Consider the following 23798-nt stretch of genomic DNA (forward strand, 5'->3'; position numbering starts at 1 on the left):
CGGATACTACACTCGCATTCGGAAATAAGTACTACGGCATACGATATTAGGAAATGATTCATCGTGATAGTGTACTATGTATGAATATCGTACCCAATGGTACTCGTAAAGAATGCCGACTCGGCCAACATTGCCGAAAGTATATATGGCCGGTATCAAGCCTCATTCATTCCATAAAGAGAAATAATCCCGGATATACAAGTGATAGACGATTATAAGTGACAAGCAATGCTGTCCAGGCCGTTCCAAAACATAAAGAAATTATTTCCAGACATTCAATCAAACCCAACGCCAGAGTCTGTCGCCAATTGTAAACAGGATATCAAAGCAGGTAAAGCCAAAAGAGCCAAGAAATGGAGACCTCCAATATGTCCAATCGGCGGAGAATCGCAAACAATAAGTAGAGAAAAACCCAAACGTAAATCAAGATTAATGATAGTCTCGCACTGGTATCCAATGGTACGCCAGTTCCACGCCTCTTCAACTGAAATATGACATCGCAAATAATGGTGATGCGAAAATATATAGAATAGAAAAAAAGACCGACTGCGAAGACTATGCGCCGCCTTTTTGCTTTTTGGTCACTCGAGGACTGGCCTTCACCTTGGCTCCTCCTTGAGGCCCAGTCCCGTTGACCTCGGGTGCTCCAGAGTCATCTTCGACTTTGATTGCACTTTGTCGCCGCCGTTTGTTGCTCACATTAGGACTTGCACTGGCGCTGTGCGCATTGTGCTGAACTTGCCCTTGCGGGACCATGCCAGGCGCGGCCAAGTGACTAGGAGCTGGACTAGCGTGCGCTGAGCCGGCAATGTGTGGCGAGCCTTGTGGCAACCCTAGAGGATGCATCCCCGGTGATGCAAACTGCGCCGGTCCATTCATTGGAGGTCCTCGTGGGGGCTGTCCAGGTTGTAATGCTGGATTCATGGGTGTTGGCATGAAACCTAGGTTAGGGGTCTGTTGAGTTTGTAGGGTTTGAGTTTGTAAAGTATTAACGAGATTCCGTAGTGACTCCGTAGCAGACATCTGAGGATTCTGTTGGGAGTGGTGAAACAACATCTGCATATGCGAGATGGTCTCGGCGACCTGCATGAGTGGTCAGCTGGTCCGGGTTATAGAAATGGTGAGGACGGACCTACCTCCAGGAAACTCAATACTGCAATTGGGACCCCGTGATCTGTGACCATCGACTCAGGCAAACTAAAAGAGGGCGTGTTTGCTTGCTTTTGCTGGCCCCGTTTGCCCGTGTTCTTGGACACCTTGGGACTTTGCTTCTGTTGTTCGGCCTGCTCCAATGCCTGCAACTGAGGCCGTGGAAGATATTCCGTATGATTCATTACCACAATGTCAAGCATTTCGATTTTATGATTGGCATCAAAGTACGCCCGTAACCGCCCATTCGTGAACAACTAGAAAAATCAGTTAGAGGTAATCGCCTTGCCATGCGGGTGCGAATACGAACCTGTGAATCATTCGTGAACCAGTAAATAAACGAAGTCTTTGCGCTTTCCACAATGTGACCACCGCTCGGAGATGCAGTCTCCCGCACGCCCTCGACAAGCATCTGGATATGACGGATACCGCTGTTGAATTGCGTCAGGTAGTAACGTGCTAAGGCGGGTGTCGATATTTCGAATTGCTTGGAACCGGATTGGCGGTTGTAAACGCCCTGTCGCAAAACCCCCCCCGGCGAATAGAACCGGTCAACAAATTCTTGCCAATATAGAAGGTCTTGAGCTTCATCACGACTCTGTTCCATGTTAGCAACTCGTCCCCTTTTAAATCATTTAACCTTTCCTTCAACACGACATACTCTAAAATTACTCAATTGCTCAGCGAAAGCGTTAAGGTACAAGGTCGTCGTGCTCTTCATGCCCATACGCTGCTGCAACATAAGATTCTGCTGTTGTTGCGCTTTCAGCTGCGCCTCCTGAGGCGTCATGGCTGGCGTGGGTTGGGGGCCTTGCTGGAGGCCTTGCGGACCTTGCTGCGGATGCGGTTGCGGTTGTGGCTGCGGAGTATGTTGCGGCTGCTGCATTGGTTGCTGGGATTGTGGAAGTTGCTGAGGGGGCGGGTTCGGAGTCGGCTGGGCCTGGGAGGTTGCCGCCTGTGGCGCCGGGGGTTGAGACGGCGGTTGAGGCGGATTCGACTGCGGCGTGCTACTTCCTTGGTGAGGGGGAGGGCCGGGTTGCGGTTGAGGAGTGACGCTCTGTGTTTCATGCATATTTTGAGGTTGTGCCGCGGCACGTTGCTGAGGTGTAGGCTGGCCGGGCTGTCCAGCATTGCCCGCCTGCTGAGCCTGCGCTTGCGCTTGCTGTGCCTGTTGAGCCTGGAGTACGAGTAGTTGTTGTTGCTGTGGTGCTTGCATCTGAGGCTGTCCGTGGGGCATCTGCTGAAGGTGCATCTGTTGAATGACCGGTCGCATTGCGGGATTTGCCTGCATGGCCGCTATTTGAGCCGCGTTCAAGCCTTGCGTGCCATTGGGTAATGAGACGGGGAGGGCTCCGTGCTGTTGTTGTTGCTGTTGTTGCTGCTGCTGCTGCTGCTGCTGTTGTTGCTGCTGCTGTTGCTGATGAAGGATCATTCTTTGACGGAGCAATTGCTGCTGTTGATGTTGTTGCATCAATTGGGGGTTGTTCGCAACTATAGAGGCGAAAATGGATCTCATTAGTCTGCTGTCACACAATCAGAAAAAGAAAAAAAAATCGTTTCACCTACAGTTCTGCGGGAATTGATGCTGCTGAAAGAGATGCGCCTGGGTCGGGCCCAGGTGGGAGAGAGCATGAGCATTGGGTACCGGACCCCCAGGACCAGCAGTCGCGGCACCTGGAGGCATGGCGCCCATCATGGGGCCAGCCTGACTAACTTGGGGTCCTCCAGGAGCCGACACACCGGGGTGTACCTGTTGGACCATTCCAGCGCCGGGGTGCATAGCATTTGGATGTTGAGCGTGAGCCATAGGATGACCAGGAGGCAGACCAGGATGTTGCTGCATGCCTTGATGGGCAGCGAATGACTGCGCCATCATCATTGCTGGGTAACGAAATCACCGAGCACGGGGACCCGCGCGAGAAAGGAATGAATGAAACACGAGGGAGAAAGAAAAAACAACAAGAAAAGATAAAACAAAAAAAGAGGTAAAAAATAGAGTAGGAAGAGCGGGTATCGGGGTATAAAAAAGAGAGATCTAGAGGGCGTCTGTCTTGGGGGACGATCGAGAGCGCGCCTGACGTGGAGGAAGACAGAGCGAACAACAGGGCCGCTTTTAGCGTCGGGGCGGAGGCCAAGAAAGCAGCCACGGAAATCGGCGTCGATATCGGACCAAAATGTGCAATTCTCAACTCGAACTCTTTCTAAGCGCCAGATATTCGGAAGATGTTTCCTTGAGCCCTCTGTACGGAATAATCTGATGAAAAAAAAAAAAAAAAAAAAAAAGAATAAAGATCGCGGCAGTGGCTAGCGGCGGCGGTGGTGGTTTGTGGCAGCGGTAGCGGTAGTGTGGTAGTGGTGGAGATTCGGGGGAGTGGGAGACGACTCCAACGAGGTAAGACTGAGAGATGGAGATAGAAGGATAGTAGAGTAGATAGACACAAACACTGAGAAGGGAACTAGTCCAAGCGGTATGGAGGGGTTCGTTTGATAGCGCGTAAGGAGGCAGAGCGATAGAGTCCAGAGACCAAAAAGGAGAAGATACAGAATACTGTACAAGGACAGATGGATGGAGATCTGGATCAGCACCAGCGGAAATCGACAACGGAGCGGTTCATGGCGCGATCGTAAATCTTGTCGTGTCTTTTCTTTTCTCTCTGTCAGTGTCTCTCTGACTCTGCCTTTTTCTTCTCTTCGTTTGAGGCGCTTAACTGCTTCCCTGCCACTCCGGCGCCTGCGCCACGCTAGTCTGTTCTGGGAAAGTATATCACGTGCAACGGAGTAATGTTGTTGCGGCGGGTTTGCTTTGCTATATTTTTTTTTTCGCGATTTTTCTTTCCGTCTTCTCTCATCTTCTTTCCCATCATCTGTCGTCCTTTTGGATTATACAATGGGCAGCTGGTCTGTTCCGCATTTATGATGTGACATTATTTCCCACTGCAACTGGATCTATCTACACGACTGGTCGCTGTGTCTGATGATGCAGCTAATCAGACCACACTCACTTGACAGGTCAATTTGACCCTGAATCCTCATAAGGTTGGTGCATATTTCCATTTTCTGCAATTCTGTTACGCTCGTTCGAAGATGACAACCCATTTCTTCTTCTTTACACTCTGGAATCGCCCATGAAGAGAGATTCGGACCTTCCTTTCCCGGTTGGTCTGCTACTTGCCAGTATACCTTGTCTGAGAACTTTTATTGCTTTTATTACTTTCAGTCGTTTGGTGAAATGTTGCTAACGACCTTCGAGCATAGGGATCGAGTTACGTATTGTCGATAGCATATTAGGATAGACTGGAATGGACTAATGGATTACTTTTTTTTCTCGAGCCTCAATGGAACTCGCATACTGTAGGACTTCATCGTATTTATGTATTTGAAGGGTGATGGGCTTTTGCCTGCCTCAGCCATGACTAGGAATGGTCTCAAGCGCTGGCAAAGCTCAATACTCGAAAGGAAAATCCCAGCTAACCACCACCTGACCCAATTCGCCCTTTACCGGATCCTTAACCTAACCAAAGGCCTTCTGCTCATAAGAAAACAGTTCAGTAAATGAAACCCTCCAACAGTATCAAGCATCTTCTTGATACCCTTATATCCCGTCGACGCTGTCATGAAACATGTATCAGCAACAAGACCACTGTAAAGACCAATCAAGACCTACCAATCTCCCTAATCATAGCAGGCTGCATGCCATAGATATGCATAAACGGCCGAAGTTCTTTACCAGGCCGTCTCACACGTAATCGCATCAGCCTCCGCATGTCCACAGTGCGACCCGACAAGGTTCTTAATTATGGCCCGGATCTCTCCTAATGTCATTTCAACGTCCGACTGAATGATAAAGTCGCGCTAGAAGCTGCGCAAGTGCGTGGTGAAGCATTTTTTTGATGTCGAAGTAGGGTTTGCCGAGGATTGTGAGTCGTAAGATCCGGGCGTTTTGGGCGTTAATTTCTGTGTCGAGCTCGTCTAGGTGCTCTTGCATTGTCTGGAGGGTGATGAGGAGGGGTTCGTCTGATTTTTTTTAGTGCATAGTGTTGGTTCTTGATAAATTTTCATTGTTGCTGACGCTGACGCTGTTTTGAATGATCAATTCCAGCTACTGGTGTAAGTGTCAGCTTAAGCTGATTCTGTGATACGGGTGGCATTATGCCACTCATTGGATGAAAACAATGAGGTAACAAAGTTTGAGACAATAGAAGGAGAACAGATGAAAATTGTACGCGCTGTACGCTGCTCTGAGGTCATGGTCCCATTCACTGCTTTGCTTGGACCCTAGGTTTGCTTCACAGGCACTGGCAGTCGATTCCTACTTTCTCAGAAAGAACTTGGAAAGATAATATCACTATACTCTACTCTTTTCCTGGATGGGTTTGTCTCATAGCATACCTAGAAGGAAATGGTATAGATCTGATGATGGAGTTCAGATGGAAATACTACGTAGTTAGGGTACGATTGTTATGGTTAGATCCTCCTCTACGCACGAACATGAGCGCTTAGCAGCTTGGCTCTTGAGCTCCCTAAACCTGAATGCGCAATTTAGTTCTCAATCAGTCAATACCCCGTATATCTGTATGTACAACTGACGGCAAAAAGAAGAGATATAAAAACTTCGAATCTGCTGTGATGACAAATCAGTCACGTGCCCGACATTTCCGCCCGAAAAGGAAACCCAGCAGAGCAAAAAAGACAGAACATTGACGTACCCCTCGTTTCCCCCAAACCAGCTGATGCAGACACTCGCTACATACAGCATCAGCAGTCTGTGAAAAATTACAAAAATCCCGGTGGCTGCGCTCGCCCCGGATGTACTCATCAATGCATCAAGGCAAGTTGCTTTCGTCACTTGCCCGTGTCCGTCCGTGTCGATTTATCGCCCATCGTCGTTATCCCGCCGTCCTCGCGTCGTGTTCTCCTGCGCGTCGATTTCATATTTCGCAGAGATGTCTGTCTTCGACGCCGTCGGATCCTTCTGGAGGCCAGAATCCAGTGCCGGAAAATATTGCCAATGACGTTTCGGCGCTGAATGGGTTTCCCGAGGGCAACAACGAGACTTCGCACGCTGCGACGCCGCCTATAGGTGCCCCAGGGAAGAAGGAGCCCGGGCCCTATGGGTCGGGGATACGCAGGGCTTTGAGGAATCGGAAACCGGGCAAGGAATGGACAGCGCCGGCTGCTGTGATTCCCGACTGGTTTCATGAGCGGAATACGGTTATTCATAAGGGTGAAGGACAAACTACGATTCAGGCGCCGCAGCAGGTCGTTATTGACAAAACAAGCACTGATAAACAGGCGGAGGACACCCCGAAGAAAGCGCAAGGTGGTGACGGAGAAGGAGGCCAACCTGGAGCTGATGAGCCTCCGTCGGAGAACCGGTATGCCTTGTCGGAAGCATTATGGGAGGAATTGTGTGCGTCTGCTAGGGCAGGAATACGGCTTCCGCCTGCAAAATATGCAAAGGAACCTTCGGCTAAGAAGACGCATTTGGTTCTTCACTACCCCGGCAACGATGGAATTGTCTTCTTGGATGCGGTGGTCAAAAGGCTAGCGCAGGAGTTGAGTACGGATTTGGTGACGCTCAACGCTCAGGATATTTCTCAGCTGTGCAGTGAGCAGGATTTGGCAGATAACGGCGTGACCTCGCCGATTAGATCGCTTGGGTACGAAGTATACCGGCCTTCGCTTTCTGAGGTCTGGCAGGAGGATAGCGATGCCGACGATTCAGATATGATGGACACTTCCGGTCCATCGTCAAATTTCAGGCCAGGCTCAGGGATGCCGAAATTCATCACCATCGAAAGCTCGAAAGACACTGGAGATATTCCATTGCCGAACTGGCTTGGCTTGAAGTCTCTTGTGGCTTCGATTAGCGGCCCTGCAGACGCTTCCGGTGCGTCTGGAGCACAATCAAGCGGCGACCGGGTGGAGGACCGACGACTACGGCTTCTCAATGAACTCCTTTCATCTTCTGACAAACATGCACAAAAACCATCTGAATCGCCAGTACCAGCGAAAGACTCTTCTGAAGCTCCCAAGCAGGAACCGTCTCGCGACATCATTGTCCAGGTTCAGGACTATGGCGAAATCCAAGGCACCCGGGAAGGTTCCCGTTTTGTATCCCTACTGCAACAGGCTATCCAAGAGCGACGGAAAGCCGGTTCGCGCGTGTTGCTGATTGGGACAGCAGCCCAGGATGTTGGTCCCGACTCACAGGATGCATCAAGACTCATGCAGAATGCGTTCGATGACCACTTCTCACAAATGCTCGTTATCACGCCGGCCACGAGCTCGCAAGAGGTTGAAAAGACCTTTACGCAAGATAGAAAGCGGCGGACTTTGGATATCAACATCCGGCATATGCAAGAAATGCTCCGGACACGACTTAATGAACATGCATCGGCTACCAAGGACGATATTTTAAACACTCGTGTTTGGCCGTTAGATCCCACGATGATTAAGGAAACCGGGCTTGAGGAGCGGTATTGGTCGTATGGCCAAATACACTGGGCCGCCACGCTCGCATTGGGAAGTGTCAAAGGGGAGGAAGCATTTGGCTTTGATCATGTCCAAAAGGGATTGGAGATGATGCAGCGAACAGACCGCGTTAAGAATGCGTGGTTGCAGGAACGGTCACCGAAAACGAAAACTTCGGACTCCAATAGCGACAGAGAAAAGTTATTAGGATCATTACGCAAGACCTGCAATACCCATGAAAAGAAACTACTGAACGGTGTTGTGGACGCAAAGAACATCCGCACAACCTTTTCGGATGTTCACGTCCAGCCCGAGGCAATCGATGCCCTGAAGACCCTCACCTCGCTCTCCCTCATCCGCCCTGAAGCCTTCACATACGGTGTCTTGTCGACAGACAAGATCCCCGGCCTACTTCTCTACGGACCACCCGGTACCGGTAAAACCCTCCTGGCCAAGGCCGTGGCACGCGAAAGTGGCGCGACAGTCCTCGAGGTCAGCGGATCCGACATCTACGACATGTACGTCGGAGAAGGAGAAAAGAACGTCAAAGCCATTTTCACATTAGCCAAGAAGCTAAGTCCGTGCGTGGTGTTCATCGACGAAGCGGACGCCATCTTCTGCTCGCGTACCGGCTCCAGCAGCCGCACATCGCATCGTGAACTCATCAACCAGTTCCTCCGCGAATGGGACGGGATGAACGACCTCTCAGCCTTCATCATGGTCGCTACCAACAGACCTTTCGACTTGGACGATGCAGTCCTCCGCCGTCTCCCGCGACGACTCCTCGTCGATCTCCCCACAGAACAAGACCGTCTGGCGATCCTCAAAATTCATCTCAAGGAGGAAACCCTAGACGCAGCAGTCGATCTTGCTGAACTCGCCCGTCGAACACCCCTATACTCCGGCTCCGACCTCAAGAACCTGTCCGTATCCGCAGCCCTGGCCTGCGTCCGCGAAGAAAACGACGCAGCAGCGCGACACCAGGGCCCAGAGCCCTATCAATATCCCACCCGGCGAACACTCACCTGGACACACTTCGAGCGCGGCATGGAAGAAATCAGCGCATCGATTAGCGAAGACATGTCCTCGCTATCCGCGATCCGGAAATTCGACGAACAGTATGGAGACCGCAAGGGTCGGCGCAAGAAGAGCCCGGGGTGGGGATTCATTCCTGCGAAGGGGGACGAAGGAGGACCTGATACAGCGCGTGTACGGACTTAGAATGCTTTGCTTTGCTTTTACTTCTGTTTGGAATGGCTTTTGTAGGTTGGGATATGGGCCGAGAGCTAAACTTCTATACATGTTCTCTTTTTCTTTTTCTGTAATATTAACGACATGACCGAACTTGATGCGACTGCGATATGTACGAATAGTCAAAACATAGAAATAAATCTATAGTTATATATATATATATATATATTTACCCGTACTCCGCACTAGGGGCACGCATCTACAACTCGGGACTGCGCGGGGCGGAATCCCGCGGTATATCGCCTGACACAATTTTCTCCGTTTGTCATTCCTCCGCCACTGTCGCTTTTGTCTTACTTCTTCTTCCTCTTCCCCAGATTACTATGGCCTAGTCAAGAGAAGCATATAGCAAAAAAAGAGAAAACGAGAAGAAAGACTCAGGCCGAGAACGAGTCCACCTCCGCTATCTTCCATTGTTTGACATCACCGTCGGAAAAGTCACCCCTCCCTTCATACCCGCACCTATTATACCCACCCATATCCCCCCCTCCCCCCCATAATATGACAACCCCCGAAACCCGCGACGCCGCAATCCGCGAAGCAAAGCGCTACATCCGCGACATCGTCCGCAATGATTGGATCTTCGAGCCCTCAACGACCACAACAGGTCCGCGCTTCCAAACCGCATGGCCGATCTCCGAGCGTGACGTTAAGGAATGGCGACCACGTGACTACGAAGATTCGTGCTCTGAGTTTGAGCCCGAGAGCGATGATGGGGATGCAGAGCTGGAGAGGGAGAGTTCGGGGTCTGGGGCTGAGGAGCGGAGGAAGAGGAGGAGGAGGGCGGTGGAGGAGGAGATTGAGTGGAATGAGGGATTGAGGATTTGGGTTGAGAGGAGGGAGGCATGGTCGGGGGCTAGGACGAAGAGGGAGATTAATGAGAGGGAAGAGAGGTTAAGGAGTGATGCGGCTGATGGCGCTGGTGGTGGGGATAATGCTGCTACGGGTGTCGGTGATGCGACGGATGGTGATGGTTCTGCGCTTGCTGCGAAGACGGAGGAATCGCTTACTATTGCTGGGAGTGATGCGCAGGAGGATAAACCGCAGCAACCTACCGAGTCGAATATCACAGAATCAGATCCCCTACCTGAAGACGACCACCAGCACCACGAAATACCCTCTCCAGACTCCTCGACACCCTACTCCGTTGCCGATGAATCCTACATCCCCATCGTCCCTTCCATCCTCTCTGAAACAAACCCCATCCGCGCCTCCATCACATCAAGCATGTATCCCTCCATCTACAGCAAAGTCATCGTGCAATCCCTCACCCCAACAGTCCCCATCAACCTCGCCGACGTGACAAAAGCCATGGTACAAGGCTGGAAAGCAGACGGGCAGTGGCCGCCGAAACCTGCCGCCACCAATATTGTCCTGCAAGACGACGCGACGGTAAAGAAGAAGGATGACGGCACGGAGAAAGAGACAAAGAAGAAGGGGGGTGTTGCAAGTGCTGTGCGCAAGGTTCTGCATTTCTCAGGATTCCATCCACATCATCATCCGTTCCATCGCAGGGGGTCCAGTCATGGGAGTGGGCATCATCATGAACATCCGGGAAGCCCGGGGCCGTCGAATGGAAGATAACGCTCTGTCTGTGACGAAGACTTGAAGAAATATTGTTATGATGTGAAAAAATGAGTGATGACTTTGGATCTATCTTGGGTTTTGATACTATACGCAAGCTAGTTATTGTGATTTTGATGGCGGCCAAAGTGATTCTAATGATATCTGGAGATGTGCTTGGTTTTACTTGCATTTGTATATCATACTATTATTATAGTGTGTAATTCGTTATGATCCTTCTGGGTTTTTCCCGCCCTCGGTGTTGTATGCGTGGCAGCCAAACATTGTCATAGATATGGCAGTGTTCACTATAGGATATTGCATCTACCGTTTGTTCTTTAATTATGATATCTTCCGAAATGGCCGTCTGGCATGACCTCGTGTTTGGAGTGGGGGTGCAATCAAAGAGTCATTCTTGTATAATCCTTCCGGAATATATAACCGGAAAGCACTACACAACTACACACTCTCTCACCACGGCACTCCACCATGGACCAGTCAGTACAACCACCCCGAAAGATCCTCCTCGTCGTGACAACAGGAGGATTCACACACGCAGCCCCACTGTTAGAAATCGGCAGAGTTCTGACATCGCGCGGCCACACCATCGAATTCGCAACACTAGAGGGCCAGGAGAGCTGGGTACAGGGAAAGGAAGAATATGGTTTCATTACCAAAGTATATCTCCTAGGCCCCGGCCCAACAGACAAACAACTAGAAGCGCACTACCGCCGTTCACAAGCATGGGATATCTCCAAAGGACTAGGGCCGTCAATGGAGTCCAAGTACATGTTTGATTCGTTCTGGCCGCAGACTTACCACGGTCTCAAGAGAATGATGGACAGTGCAGAGTCTAGGCCCAACATGATAATTGCAGATTTCTTCGTCGATGCAGTCAAGGATATTCACGTCGAGTACCGGTTACCCATCGCAGTCGTGTGGCCTAACATGCCTTTCCTCATGCTACCTTGCCCTTACATCCCCGGCCAGCCGGGCTTCCAGCTCGATGGCACGCTTACCTCTGAGACTGCGTCTATGTGGCTACGCATCAAAAACGAGTTGGTCGTGGTGATGGGTCTGGGGGCTATTCTGAAGTGGATGAATTGGACGAAGCGGATGCGTCGGACGAACGGTGTTTATAAGCCCCCGCATCGTCTAGAGAAACCAGATTATTTGGTCCTGGTCAATTCGTTCTTTGGGCTTGAGATTCCGCGTGATTTGCCGCCTACGTGTATGCCGGTGGGGCCGCTTTTGAGCCCTGCGTTTACTCCATTGGATGAGGGTTATGAGGCGTTTTTAAGTGGACATCAGTCGGTTTTGTATATCTCGCTGGGAACGCATATCATTGTGTCTAATCAGGACGCTGTCAAGATCATCAATGGAGTTGCGCGTCTTATGCAGGAGCAGCTGATCGACGGAGTCATCTGGGCCATTGGCAAGGACAGTCGGCATGATCTTGACACAAACCAGACCTCCGATATGAAAGACAGCACCATCCAACTAAATGAACTAATCAACAATAAACACCCTGACTGGTTATTCCCCTTCTTCGCCCCCCAGCGCGCAATTCTAGACCACGACTCTACCAAGCTCTACTTTACCCACGGCGGTGGCTCCAGCGCCAACGAAGCGCTCTATCACGGAAAACCTTGCATCTCCATGGGCTTCTTCTTCGACCAGATTGCGAATACTACGCGACTTGTTGCTGCCGGTGTCGCGGAATCCCTCAACAAGTTCCACTTTACATCTGATGAGCTGTACATCAAAGCAAAACAGATCCTCCAATCCAATGGCGATGAGGATGGACACTACAAGCGCAACGTCATACGCATGAAACGCATCGCCCACGTTGCCGCGAAGCGTAAGGACTATGCGGCTGACCTGGTGGAGGAACTCATGTACGATAACGAGTTGCGTTTTGATGATGACGGGAAAGAATTGCGGCCGATGCACCTGCAGACGGCTGATATGCGGATGCCGGCGTATAAGGCGAATAATTGGGATTTGTATGCGGTTAGTGCAATGGGAGGGGTTGTTCTGGTGGGATCGATGTGGTTTGCAGGGAGGCTAGCGTGGATGTCTCGTGGGAATGTTGTGGAAGGGTTGAGGAGGATTCTTTTGTAGTAGGGATATTTGATATCTGTGGACTGAACCATAAGCACTCTTACTGTTGCTGTTGTCTTTGCTGTAGACGATAGGCGGGGGTGTTCGTAAGGAGTATGCCGGATGACATATGAAAGTGATATATTAGGGAGGAAGTAAAGGGATTGAATTATATAAAGAACTAGAATACAGGAGGACAGAATGGCCGTATTTATAGACCATCTCATAAAGAAAGACTAACGCCCGATGGGTAGAGGTTGAATGCAAGAAAAGAACGATTACAGCCTTGGCATACAAATGGCTATATGCTGACAGTTGCATCCTTATTTATAACGGCACAATGTCGACTACTGTCGCTATAGTTCAAATAACTAAAATACCATCTTTCTTGTAAACAAGGGTGGAACACATTTGTAAGCATCACCACATTGTCATCCCCAAGCCCCAAGACTGCAAAACCACGTAACTCAAAGTCTACGTCAACCATCTGAGGCCAGTTATTATAATCACCCAACACCAGACATCCAACAATCAACATACAAAATGAGCATCGTAGATGGTAACGGCAGCGGCGAAGAACACCCGCTAGATGCCCGTTCGGGCATGCTACGCCTTCAAATCGATCTGAACGACAAAATTGAAAATGCCGAAGACCTCACCCATCTCTGTCTCACACTTGAGGATGGCCATGTGCAAGGTGGGATTTTGAGAGAGGAGATAGAGAGACGCTATGGACCTATAGGGCTGGATGTTTTGGCTGCTGCTGAGAACCCTAGTCGGCATTATTTTAGTCGTATGGTCCCCTTTACTTGGTTTGATTGAGATCATTATACTGACAGGGTACAGAAAAAGGATTCGTGATAACATACCGCCCCGAATACGTCGAATGCCTCTACGCCTCAATGACCACAGCGAATCTCAACACTCTCAAGGCTGCGCTGGGTTGGCTAGTTATGCTCCGGCGAACCCCTGCCACCAACCAAATAAGCATATCCTGGGGTGCATGGGAAGGAAACTGTTTTGCTCTCCTGCCGTTAGTCCCAGCGGATTGGTTGCGGAGCTGTTGGACAAAGATGTTTAATACTGGTATCGTGGCTTCCCTTCTTGATCTTGGTGACTGTGATGGCTGTGACGATGACGACAACGAAAACGATGATTTCGATGAATTTGAGTTTCTAAATGGTCTGAGCCAATTGATACCGGGGCGGCCGCTGCTCAAAACGGGACCTGATATTATGTCTCTTCTTGCTGGGGTGACTCGTCCTGTGCAGGTGGAAGATGGGTATATTCTGTGCGGTGCTTATTCGGCTATGGTTCCTGTTGAAAGACAGGCTGATGGGTCTGTTCTGTGGCATTATGAGAGGAAAGAAGCCCACGGTGCTGAGTTGCAAGTCGATGATTTGGAAAGCCTTAGGAGCGAATGGTATCAGACACTTGACTTGGACTTCCTCATCAATGTACCAGCACATATAGGCTGGAGCATGGAGGGCGAATTACTTATTGATACTGATAAGCACATTTACAATACCACCTGGGCTCCCAAGGAATCACAGCAATTGCTACATTTCCAAGGGAATCCTAACATCACCAATACGGCCGTTATCCGGATGCCCCCAAGTGCAAATCATTATTCCATGCTACAAAGCAGTCACTTACATCCATGGATTCTCTACGACGTCCCAGAAAAACGCACCTGGCTCGTTCCCGAATCATCCCTATTACTCTACATGGTCTCAATATATTGTAAAGACTTCGGCGGCAAGCAGGTTCCCCCACCCAACGCATTCGCCGAGGGCCAAAACGCTCGGGACTATCTGCTCAGGGATGCCCAACTCGTTACCTGGGAGTATATTACACTCGGAGACCTGGTGACTTCATTTGCCACGAGCTTGGACCAGATAGCTCCACGGTACGTCACCGGGGGCCGAATCACAGGATACCAGTTAATGGACATAGCCCACGGCGCGGGGCAAATGAGCCCGGAAATCATCCATCCCCGGCTCAGCGCCAACTGGACTGTTCTGCTTCGAGATATGCCCTGTCTGTTCGATGCTAACATGAGGGATCCCATCGCTAGCATTCGACCAACAGCCGCAAACTCCCCATGCAACCACTTGCCTATTGGCCAAAATTTGCTCGCTGCGAAATTTCAGACTCTGAACGATATCAAAGAGTACTAGTATCTCCACCGACAGCAGCGCTTTTCAGAATGTTTCTGGAGGCGTGTGGATGGCTTCGTCTGAAGCTTTCACAACCTGTAATTATGATGAGGACTCTAAAATGACTGTTGACGAAACCATAGCCTTCCACAAACTATCGTGAAGAAGCCGAAGAAGAAAACCAAGGAGGTTCAGGACGCGCAGGCGCAGGCGCAGAAGATCCCGGAAGACGATGTGGTGGTGTTTGAGAAGATAACGAATCGGTTTTTGTTGTTTGATTTGGCGCGGCGCTCCGGCGTTGCTCCCTGATGGATTTCAGTTTAGCGTGGTTTTATTGTGGGCGTGAAGAAGTTCCGACTTATCGTGCTCCGTGCTCCGTGCTCCGTGCTCCGTGTGAATAACTTGCTTGCTTGCTTGCTTGCTTCGTTGTTGTTTGATAAGGGCCGGGGTTGTCGAACGAAGATCAGTGTCGATTATTAGATTGCTTCACTCTCAAGTAATATCACAAACTCATTGCTATCGAATTGCTATAGAAAAACAATAAGCCTTCATACAAGCTACCCCTTAAGAATTCATGTGCGAAAACGACAGGATCAACTTGTTACCGGCAAGGCAGAAAGTCGTATCCTACACCACGTGAATGTTGGTATGAACGATCGTATATCTTCCATTCTTCAGCCAATCCATATCTACCTGGCCCTTGCCGCCTGTCCGGTACGCGATCCAGAAATATCCATCATGAACCGTCATGGATGACCGCCCGAAGACCCAACTATAAGCAATAGCCAATCCTGCCCATGTTGGTTGCCAACGCTTCAATCCGCCAGGCACATTAGGTCAGAAAACGCAACGGCTGTAGGTTGAAGTTTCCTTGATCGTCCCTATCAGCCGCAGCTGAGAAAGCTGAAGAAAACCCCACTGTATGCATGCATTTATGACGGTTTACCCGGTGGGAAACCGGATAATGTATCCAAAGCCAACCATGGCATCTGTCATCTGTATCCAACGGTCGAATCTTTTGACGAGGTCCAAATATGTACAGCGATGAGGTAGTACTCATGTGCGGATGCGGACAGGGCTCCTTGGATATTTTCCCACGGTTCCCACTGTTAATCCATGTCTGAATCATATCATCATTGGTACTATACGACAAAGCCGAAGTCGTTACAAAACACATTAACAACCAAGTCAACAAACCCCAATCTAATCATATTTATCATCAAAAACATCAAGATTCTTGAACGCCCTCAGTAGTCCTTCAACAGCATCCTCAAACAGCGCAGCCGGTGAATTCTCCAGCTTCACCATGATTGAAGGATCAATCCCCACTTCCTGTGGTTGGTGCGCGCCCCGCCGCGTAAAGAAATACTTGCCCTGATGTCTGGACCAGCTCTCATTGATGTACGCTCGTAATTCACGAGATGCGGAGTGGCGGGTTTCGTGGAAGAAGCGGGGGACCGTAGCCGTGTCCGTGTGTGTTCGTTCCGTGAATGCATTGGATGAACGGGTGAAGTCCTCTATGAGGTCGTCGAAGGAAAGACCGCGGAGGTGAAGGACCGCGAAGAGGGCGAAGGGACGAAAAGCACGAGCTTGTGAGATAGCTGTGGCCGCCGTGCTAGTGACGCGGTCTATATAGTCGATTGTAGGTAAGGTGGCTGTGATTGTCTCGATCAAGGATGTTGCTGTGATTAGGACGGGTGCTTGCTTGAGCGATTCAGGATTATCTGCTATGAAACGCAGGGAAAGGTATGACGACTGCAATATGGAGCAGATGATATTGAGCACCGACGAGACGCAGTTCGGATCTGTCGTATCCATGTTGAACGGCAAGTCCTTGAGCGTGCGCGAGATTGCTTGCAGTATGGGAAGACTTAGAATCCACGCCGCCGAATTGCTGAACGTATTCTCAAGATAGGCCGGGAAGACGCATTGGAGCAGGACTCCCCGCAGCGTCGGTCGGACAGAAGTCCCAGATTCATAGGTATCTGTCATGGATGCGTGCAATTGGTTAACAAGATACACCTGCTGACCATCGATGGCCGCTCGTTCAGAAACCCCCTGCACGAAAATGATCAATGTTCTTGCTACCTTCTCAATGGATAGTTTTGGCTCGTAGCTCTTCAGTCTCGCGACAATGTACGATGGATCTGTTGATGGAAGAGGAAACGAGGTGGGATCGGTGAAGAATGGATCTACAGGGCTGATTTCTCTTGAGTGTTGCTGCAGGAATCCGACAACGCGGTGGACAAAGTCCACATAGGCACCTTGCACAGATTGTCCGCTGTTGCCCAGCTCCTGGTAGTTGGCCTTCATCGATGACATGAGTTTCTGGATAAGTTCCCTATACTCCTGCTTCGTAATGGAAAGCGTTGGGCTCTTGGTGTCTTCCAAGTTCTGGAGGTGCTCGCGCATGTTGGACAGGAGGCTTGAGATGAGTGACAGTCTCCGTTGGCTGAAGTCTTCCAGTGTAATGGCATAGCCATCGAGTCGATCTCTGGAGAACGGCAGGTTCTCAAGCAATGGGTCCATGGAGAGCTCATTCAGCAAAGCTTCCGTCAAACGGTGCTGGAACTTCAACATCGACGTCCTCTCCACCAATGTCGATATCCACATACCCAGAACCAGAGATTTGCATTGAGCAAGAAGACCAGCATCTTTCCGAATACAGCTCGCCAGGAATTGAGGCATGAACTTCCTAGTCTGCATCGTATACCGAAGCGATGCCCAGGAATCACCAGCATAAGGACCGAGAAAATTGTCCCAATGCCGCAATTTGTGATTTACAAGCACTTGAGCAACAGAGGTCCAGCTGTCTACAACATCGAAAAGGATCTTGTCTTCCGGAGAGTGGTCTTCGCCGAAGCAATTTGATACAAGACGAGATACGGCAGGGTGGAATACCTTTTCCACGTGCTCAACCCCCTCGTTTATCGGCATCAACTCCTTTCCATCATCCCCATAGGCGGCGGCTTCAATCGCAGACCAGTCCCCGTATTCTTGGCTGTCGTCATCTGTAGACACTGGAGCTGGAGCTGGCGCTGAAATCGGAACTGGGGCAGGAGGATCACATTTCTGGGTATAAGTAATGACGACCTGTAGAGCCTCAGAAACGACAGTATTCACACGAGAAACTCTAGAGTTGAAGAGCCCCATTACCGCCTTGATAGGCAACTTGGATACAACCGTCCGCGCATGGTCCAAAGTTGGCGCTAACTGTACAGCACTCTGCAACCCACCAATGGCGACCTTCAATAAGGACTCGATTTGCCGCTGGTTCTGTGATATTGTGCTTTCGATTAGGTGCTTGGAGAACCGACTGTCTGCATTACCTTGCGCCTCAATCTCTTTTCGAGCTAGGGAGTGTTGCTTCAGGAGCTCAGTAACAAAATAACTGTGCCAATCGGCAAATGGATCCAGTCCTGAGGGATCTTCGTCAGTCGATAGTTTGAACCGAATGAGTCTGACCCATGATCGTATGCTGATATCACACGTCTCGCGGTGTGAGCTGGCGGGATGCACAAGGTTTTTGATCGCCTCGAGTCGAGGGCGGCATCCGTCAGGAACGGCGTAATACAGAGTGCAGAGAAGATCGTGATGATTCCGTAGAGCATCCAGGTCTTCATGCCGAATGGGCATCTCCTTGGGATAAACTCGACCATGGTTGGGTAGTAGTCGCCAAGCGGAATTCCGTATCTTTTTCTTATCGTATATCTTGGACATGAAGCGCAACCCGCTCGCTATAATTTTCAATAGAACTTGGAAGCACGGCTCTCCTGGTCTGACCTCCAGCGAAGGATTGCGATCCAGCTCTTCCAAGAAAGCGGGAGACCCAAAGCTCTCCTCATGTTTTAGGTTGTAGAGCATGTTCTTCGCGAAGAAGTCGTAAAGAGTGTCCAGTATTGGTTTGCAATCCCGCCATCCCCAGGCGTTAATGAGATGGAAGCACCGGTGGAACAAAGCCCGACAGTAGTTGTTATACGAAATAGGCTGTGCCATGAAAGTAGGATCGTAGTCATCCAGAACGGGGCGCAGAAGCTGCTTGACAACCGACCAATTGTCATACGCTTGTCTGAATCGGGACCCGACTCGAACGATTCCAGACTTGTCGATTTCGTTGAAAGGCAATGTCGTCAAGAGGCTATGCCATCCTTTCTCAAGTGATGCCACGTCCTTCGAATTGGTCAGTTCCATGGCATCCGACAGCAAGTAAGCCTCCGCGGCAAAGCTTGCAAAGCATCCCTTGAACGAATCAGAGCCCCCTAACACGTGCCGCGCAATAACGTAGGCTTCGACAGCCGAATGGTCATCACGGATACCAACTTCACGATTTTCACATAGTCGTTGCTCATCGAGGCATTTGCGAATATCTGCCATACCCAACGGGCTCGACAGAAAAGCAACGACCTGTTTGGAAGCCAATTTGACAAGCTCTATGGCCTCGCTTGCAATAGTACTATTGACCAAGCCATCGCGAGCAATATGAAATATCTGGTTCGCGAATACTGCATTATACGAAGCAATCTTCGTGAAGTGGTGGATAGTACTGCGATTGGTCAAGGTCAAGGTCGCGAGATGATCGCTGAGACTGGAAACAAGATCATGAGCTCGTCTTACAAACTCTGACCTGTCAATTGGATCGATGAATGACAAGATTTCGGTGGTGTATTTAATGATCGACCTGTATGTTCTGTAGGACTGTTGATACGAGCTCTCCGAATGTGGCTCCGGGCTGGCTGCATTATCTGTTTCGATTCGTTCAAAGAGTTTCTCAAAAGCGGCCCCAAGTTCCGAGGATACGGTATCATTCCAAGCGCCCCAGCGGAAATTCCGGCTCCCAATTGTCATGTGGAAAAGACCAGTATCATTATCCATATCGCGCGAGCCCAGCTCAAGAGAACGAGCAAACTCACCACTCCCCACGAATGTAGACTCATGGAAGAACGTCCCGGGATACAAAGGCGCGACATCAAAATCAATTGTGTACATGCGCTGGAATCCAGATAAACCTCCAGATGCTCCGTGGGTAGGCTGTGTGTCACCGGGACCTGCGTCTATCACAGAAGGGACCGGATCAGGGAACAGGATCGTTGGTGGCTGCTGGCGCTCAATCATGTCAAGGTTTAGCCTCTGCGGAGGACGCTTCTTTAGCTGACGGCGTTTTGGTTCAGGTTGGGCATTCAGTGGAACATCATTCAATATGGATGATCGTTCAGACGGAATTGCTGCTTTCTGAACGGAACGTGGAGTAGCTGATGCGACACTATCAGAAAGAAATCGATCCAGTGTTAGACTCGGCCTCTGTGATTGATGTGCGCGCCTATGCCAATAATCTTGATTGAGGATTGACAATGATCGTTGAAACGATGAAGACGACATGTTGCTGCTGAGATTTTCCGCTTCCAACCCCGCTGGCCTTGGGGTGTTTCGCTTTAAGGACGTGATAGCAAGATTCCGACGGACGATCCATTTGTTGCCTTGTACTTCAGGTAACCCAGGCCTTCTCGACGTGATGTTTCTTTTCGACGTTGCTGCCACAGGTGCAGGGACATCCGATCCCGCAACGTGTTCTGGTACAATACTATACTCAGGCTGGACGGCCGCTCCTGTTATGTGGACACTATTTGCCCTGGCCTCTTGGATATTGTGACCCTCGGAGCTATGTCGTAAATCCCGCCCATTAGTAGAAAGATCCATTAAAGGCTGTCTTACTTGAGGTCTGCGCAGTGGTTCTAACCGAGTCTGACGGAGCTTCCCTCGTCGCCAGCTATGCAAAGACACATTAGCGTCTTCCGTATCGTTCCGCGAACCTAAGTCAAAGAACTTTCTAGTCGGACTTTGTCTCCCTCTATCACGGCGTGAACGCGCCTGCCGCGCTGCAATACGAAGGAAGGCTGGTTGTTCCTGTCTAGGCCGTTCGACCACGTCTGGGACATCCAATATACCCAATCTGGGGACTCTCGGGGCCCTGGAAGACTTGGAAACCCTGGGAGCCCTAGAAGAAAATTGCTTCGTTTTCCGGCCTTCAAAAGCTAGATCGGTAAGCCTGGTTTGCTGTTTAAGACGAGGCCGTTTCCTCTCGTTCCCAGTGTGCATAGCGTTCTTTGTGGACCTGTGACGCTTCGCACCTTGCGTTCTGCTGGAAGATGAAGGGTCTCGACGGATTGGCAGAAACATGTCGTCAATACGATTGTCCTCTGGGATGCCATCGCCCAAATCTTGATCAAAGGATGGATCTTCGAAACCGACCACATCCGCCAGCGTTAATTGCGGATCCTGCTCGATCGGGGGTCTGCCACTGTCGCTATCATCACTTTCATCGTTATCGTCATCAGCGAGATGACTCAAAGATGTTAACTGCGCTCTTGCATTTGGTGTGGTCCCCGAGTCAGTCTTTCTCATGATCTTCTTCGCAACGCCTTTCGCATTCTCTGGTCTGTGGGAAGCAGCCCTATCACGATTCCTTTGGGTCGAGCTAATTTTATCCTTCTGTTTTTCTTTATCAAGTCGAAGCCATGATGCCGGAAGAACACCTTTTATCTTACGCTGCAAAGCTCTGACAGCGCGTTCCTGGTCCTCTTGGTTATCTTCAACATCTGAGTATGGTTGACTGTAAGAAGAGGCTGATCCCACACTAACCGACTGGACGTCAGCATTGGGGCCAGACATGTCCATGGCGCTTCCATCGCCAATATCTCTTCTGTTGGTTCTCGGTTCTGTAACCGGCGTGTTCAACGCAGGCGACGTAAACCCTGGGGGGAACCGGAAACCAGACTGGGCTTGCACGGTGTGCGCTGAAGAGATGCTCCCCGATCGTGGTGGGCTAAGCGGGATATCAAAAGCTGAGTCGCCTCGATTGGTGACACTGTTATCTATGCTGAAACTAGCATGTGACGGCTGTTCCCTTTGGCGATGGTGGGTCCTATTCGGATGTGATACCTTTCGCCGCTTCGCTGAGCGAGGAACTCTCGGCAAATAGCCTGGGAACTGAAACTCGTGCTGACGGCCATACTCCGGGGTGCTTTGACGTGTTCGTCTTTCAGAGATCCGAGGCTCTGCAGGAGAAGATGGGAATTCAAAATCACCAGCCGGGCTGCTTGACGGGGGTTCAGCATTGGCGAAATCTTGGCCTTGACTCTCCTCATTCGCAGCAGCCTGTTCACGTAGTGCTTGTTGGATTTGAGCTATGCGCACCGGCTTGATGCCTCCTGCCTTCATAAGGCGTTGATATTTGGCGTCCTCGAGAAGATACGGGTGTAACTGAATGGGATTGCGTTCTCTTAACGACCTTCGTGCTGGTTGGGATAGCTGTTGGAGCACATCATCCGGAATCTCAAGGTGAGGGAGTAGATTTTCCAAGTTGTCTTCCGGTCGAATTTCCTCCAGGTTGTCCTCATGCTGGCTTTCCGGCTTATTCTGTTCATTTTCATCATCCAGGCGTACCAAATGGAGAGATGATGGCGCAGAGGATAGAGGAGAATCTTCAACTCCCTCGTTTTCGTTGGCCTGCTGTGCGTGTTCTGTAGGTGCAGGGGTAGGTGTTCGTTCGGGTGAGTGTCTGCTAGGCGCAGGTCTAGGCGCACGACCAGGCCTAGGGGGGAGAGAAATGGGGTTGGATTTCCGAGTGGTAAGAACTTCCGTCTGCAGTTCATCAGGCGAAGAATCAGGAACATCCCATTCATCGCTCGCCGGTTGCTTGGCTCGCGGAGTCGAAGGTGGACTGGCGTCGCCGGCAGGCAAGCTAGGAGACTGAGCGGCATTCCGGTTGTTCCTTTTCGCATTTGGCGTAGTCTGCATATCGGCCTCGTCATCTGTCGTGTCATCCTGGGGTGTTTCTGCCGCTGAAGCCGGTTCGCGGCGCTCGCTTTCATCCTGGTCCTCCCCTTTATTCCCAGCCGGTCCGTCACTGATCTGGGCGGATGTATCCTGTCGAGACCCATTCAAATCGTCTCCATCTTCCACAAGCTCGTCCTGCGATTCCTCATCCCCTTCATCTTCACTTTGTAGCCCTTGTCCACTCCCACTCGCAGCCGTAGCAGGAGCAACGACTTTCCCCGACCCCCATTGCTGCGACCCATCCACCACCTTCTTCTTCTCGTCCTCCCCACTCAACTTTTCCTGACTGTCCAGCCCATCCTCCTCGTCCGAGTCTGGCACATACCCTCGTTCCCGCCATGATTCCATTTGTATGCTTGGCGCTGATGGCCCATCTCCTTAGGCGGTCATTACTTCGTTTGCGGTTTTCGCAGGTAGAGGTTGTCTCGCAGCCGATCCGTTTCTCGATACAGATACGAGAACTGTCGAAATAAAGATGTTGAAAGGGCACAAAAAGAGGTTCAAGGTGTGATGTCGAAAAGTTGCTTCCCTTTGCGGGAGACGCGTCGGAAATGTGGGAGACGCGATGGCGGCGGAATTTGGCGATTAAACCCGTTCGGGCCAGGGACACTCAACTACCACCACTGTTGAGCATTGCTCTACCCTTGCCACAGTATCTCACTCTATATTCTTTAATATGAGTCGAAATTTCATTCCGGCCGTTCTGGCAATTGGAATGGGTGTTTTCACAGGTACGTATTTAGTACGCATATAGACTACGGTGCCCACCATTGACATGACCGTCTCGCAGGATACTACACCTTCCAGCCTGCATTGAAAGACCTAGAGCATGAGAAAAACTTTTCAAAAGAGTACGTATTTGCAGTCACATGTCCTCTGCTCTCAGCATACGAGTACTGATACCGCATTGTTAAAGTGACCTGAAACCCAGACAGCAGGAGCAATCAACAGAAAAGAAAGAAGCACCAGCCCCTATGCCATCTGACCTCGTGAATTACTCCAATAATTCCGGCAAATAGTTATTCTCTCGATTATTTCAGCCGTCAGCAAAACAACTATAACGGGCCATGGGCCGTCATTCGGATATCGGTTTCGCGGGAATTGAGGTGAACAAAAGGATCGATACCGGCTTATGCGGAGAACATGGGCATTGAGGATGGCGTCGCTAGGTCATGCTGCTAGACGACGGAAGTCGACTCGTGCCGTTCTATCAAAAAGATCATGACCGGCTTGGGAGGAAGATGCACGGGGTAAGATAGTGCATAA

General features: G+C 50.4%; 7 protein-coding genes across 7 annotated transcripts; 5 read left to right on the plus strand and 2 right to left on the minus strand.

Moving 5' to 3' along the window:
* Positions 1-63: 63 nt before the first annotated feature.
* On the minus strand, positions 64-3406 carry EURHEDRAFT_473969 (LIM domain-binding protein). The gene is made up of 5 exons (XM_040785374.1): positions 2716-3406; positions 1811-2640; positions 1460-1747; positions 1137-1406; positions 64-1083 (listed from the first exon to the last, which is right to left on the minus strand). The coding sequence occupies exons 1-5, from the start codon at positions 3026-3028 to the stop codon at positions 556-558; spliced, it is 2229 nt and encodes a 742-aa protein (XP_040641437.1). The 5' UTR covers positions 3029-3406; the 3' UTR covers positions 64-555.
* A 2366-nt stretch (positions 3407-5772) lies between these two features.
* Positions 5773-8990, plus strand: EURHEDRAFT_409987 (ATP-binding protein). Its single transcript, XM_040781254.1, has one exon. It carries the CDS (start codon positions 5968-5970, stop codon positions 8842-8844), a length of 2877 nt encoding a protein of 958 aa, XP_040641438.1. The 5' UTR covers positions 5773-5967; the 3' UTR covers positions 8845-8990.
* A 165-nt stretch (positions 8991-9155) lies between these two features.
* On the plus strand, positions 9156-10835 carry EURHEDRAFT_409988 (DUF4050 domain-containing protein). The gene has a single exon (XM_040781255.1). The coding sequence runs from the start codon at positions 9376-9378 to the stop codon at positions 10456-10458; it is 1083 nt and encodes a 360-aa protein (XP_040641439.1). The 5' UTR covers positions 9156-9375; the 3' UTR covers positions 10459-10835.
* A 55-nt stretch (positions 10836-10890) lies between these two features.
* On the plus strand, positions 10891-12887 carry EURHEDRAFT_409989 (glycosyltransferase family 1 protein). The gene has a single exon (XM_040781256.1). It carries the CDS (start codon positions 10927-10929, stop codon positions 12559-12561), a length of 1635 nt encoding a protein of 544 aa, XP_040641440.1. The 5' UTR covers positions 10891-10926; the 3' UTR covers positions 12562-12887.
* A 1354-nt stretch (positions 12888-14241) lies between these two features.
* On the plus strand, positions 14242-14961 carry EURHEDRAFT_409990 (uncharacterized protein). The gene has a single exon (XM_040781257.1). The coding sequence runs from the start codon at positions 14268-14270 to the stop codon at positions 14718-14720; it is 453 nt and encodes a 150-aa protein (XP_040641441.1). The 5' UTR covers positions 14242-14267; the 3' UTR covers positions 14721-14961.
* Positions 14962-15902: 941 nt separating this feature from the next.
* On the minus strand, positions 15903-22880 carry EURHEDRAFT_513590 (uncharacterized protein; the record flags this gene model as incomplete). Its single annotated transcript, XM_040786185.1, has 2 exons — positions 15903-22445; positions 22539-22880. The coding sequence occupies 2 exons, from the start codon at positions 22878-22880 to the stop codon at positions 15903-15905; spliced, it is 6885 nt and encodes a 2294-aa protein (XP_040641442.1).
* Positions 22881-23208: 328 nt separating this feature from the next.
* EURHEDRAFT_375575 (uncharacterized protein) lies at positions 23209-23551 on the plus strand (the record flags this gene model as incomplete). Its single annotated transcript, XM_040778754.1, has 3 exons — positions 23209-23263; positions 23323-23383; positions 23449-23551. The coding sequence occupies 3 exons, from the start codon at positions 23209-23211 to the stop codon at positions 23549-23551; spliced, it is 219 nt and encodes a 72-aa protein (XP_040641443.1).
* Positions 23552-23798: the final 247 nt, after the last annotated feature.

The sequence above is a fragment of the Aspergillus ruber genome (assembly GCF_000600275.1).
Source record: "Aspergillus ruber CBS 135680 unplaced genomic scaffold scaffold00005, whole genome shotgun sequence".
Lineage (NCBI taxonomy): Eukaryota > Fungi > Ascomycota > Eurotiomycetes > Eurotiales > Aspergillaceae > Aspergillus > Aspergillus ruber.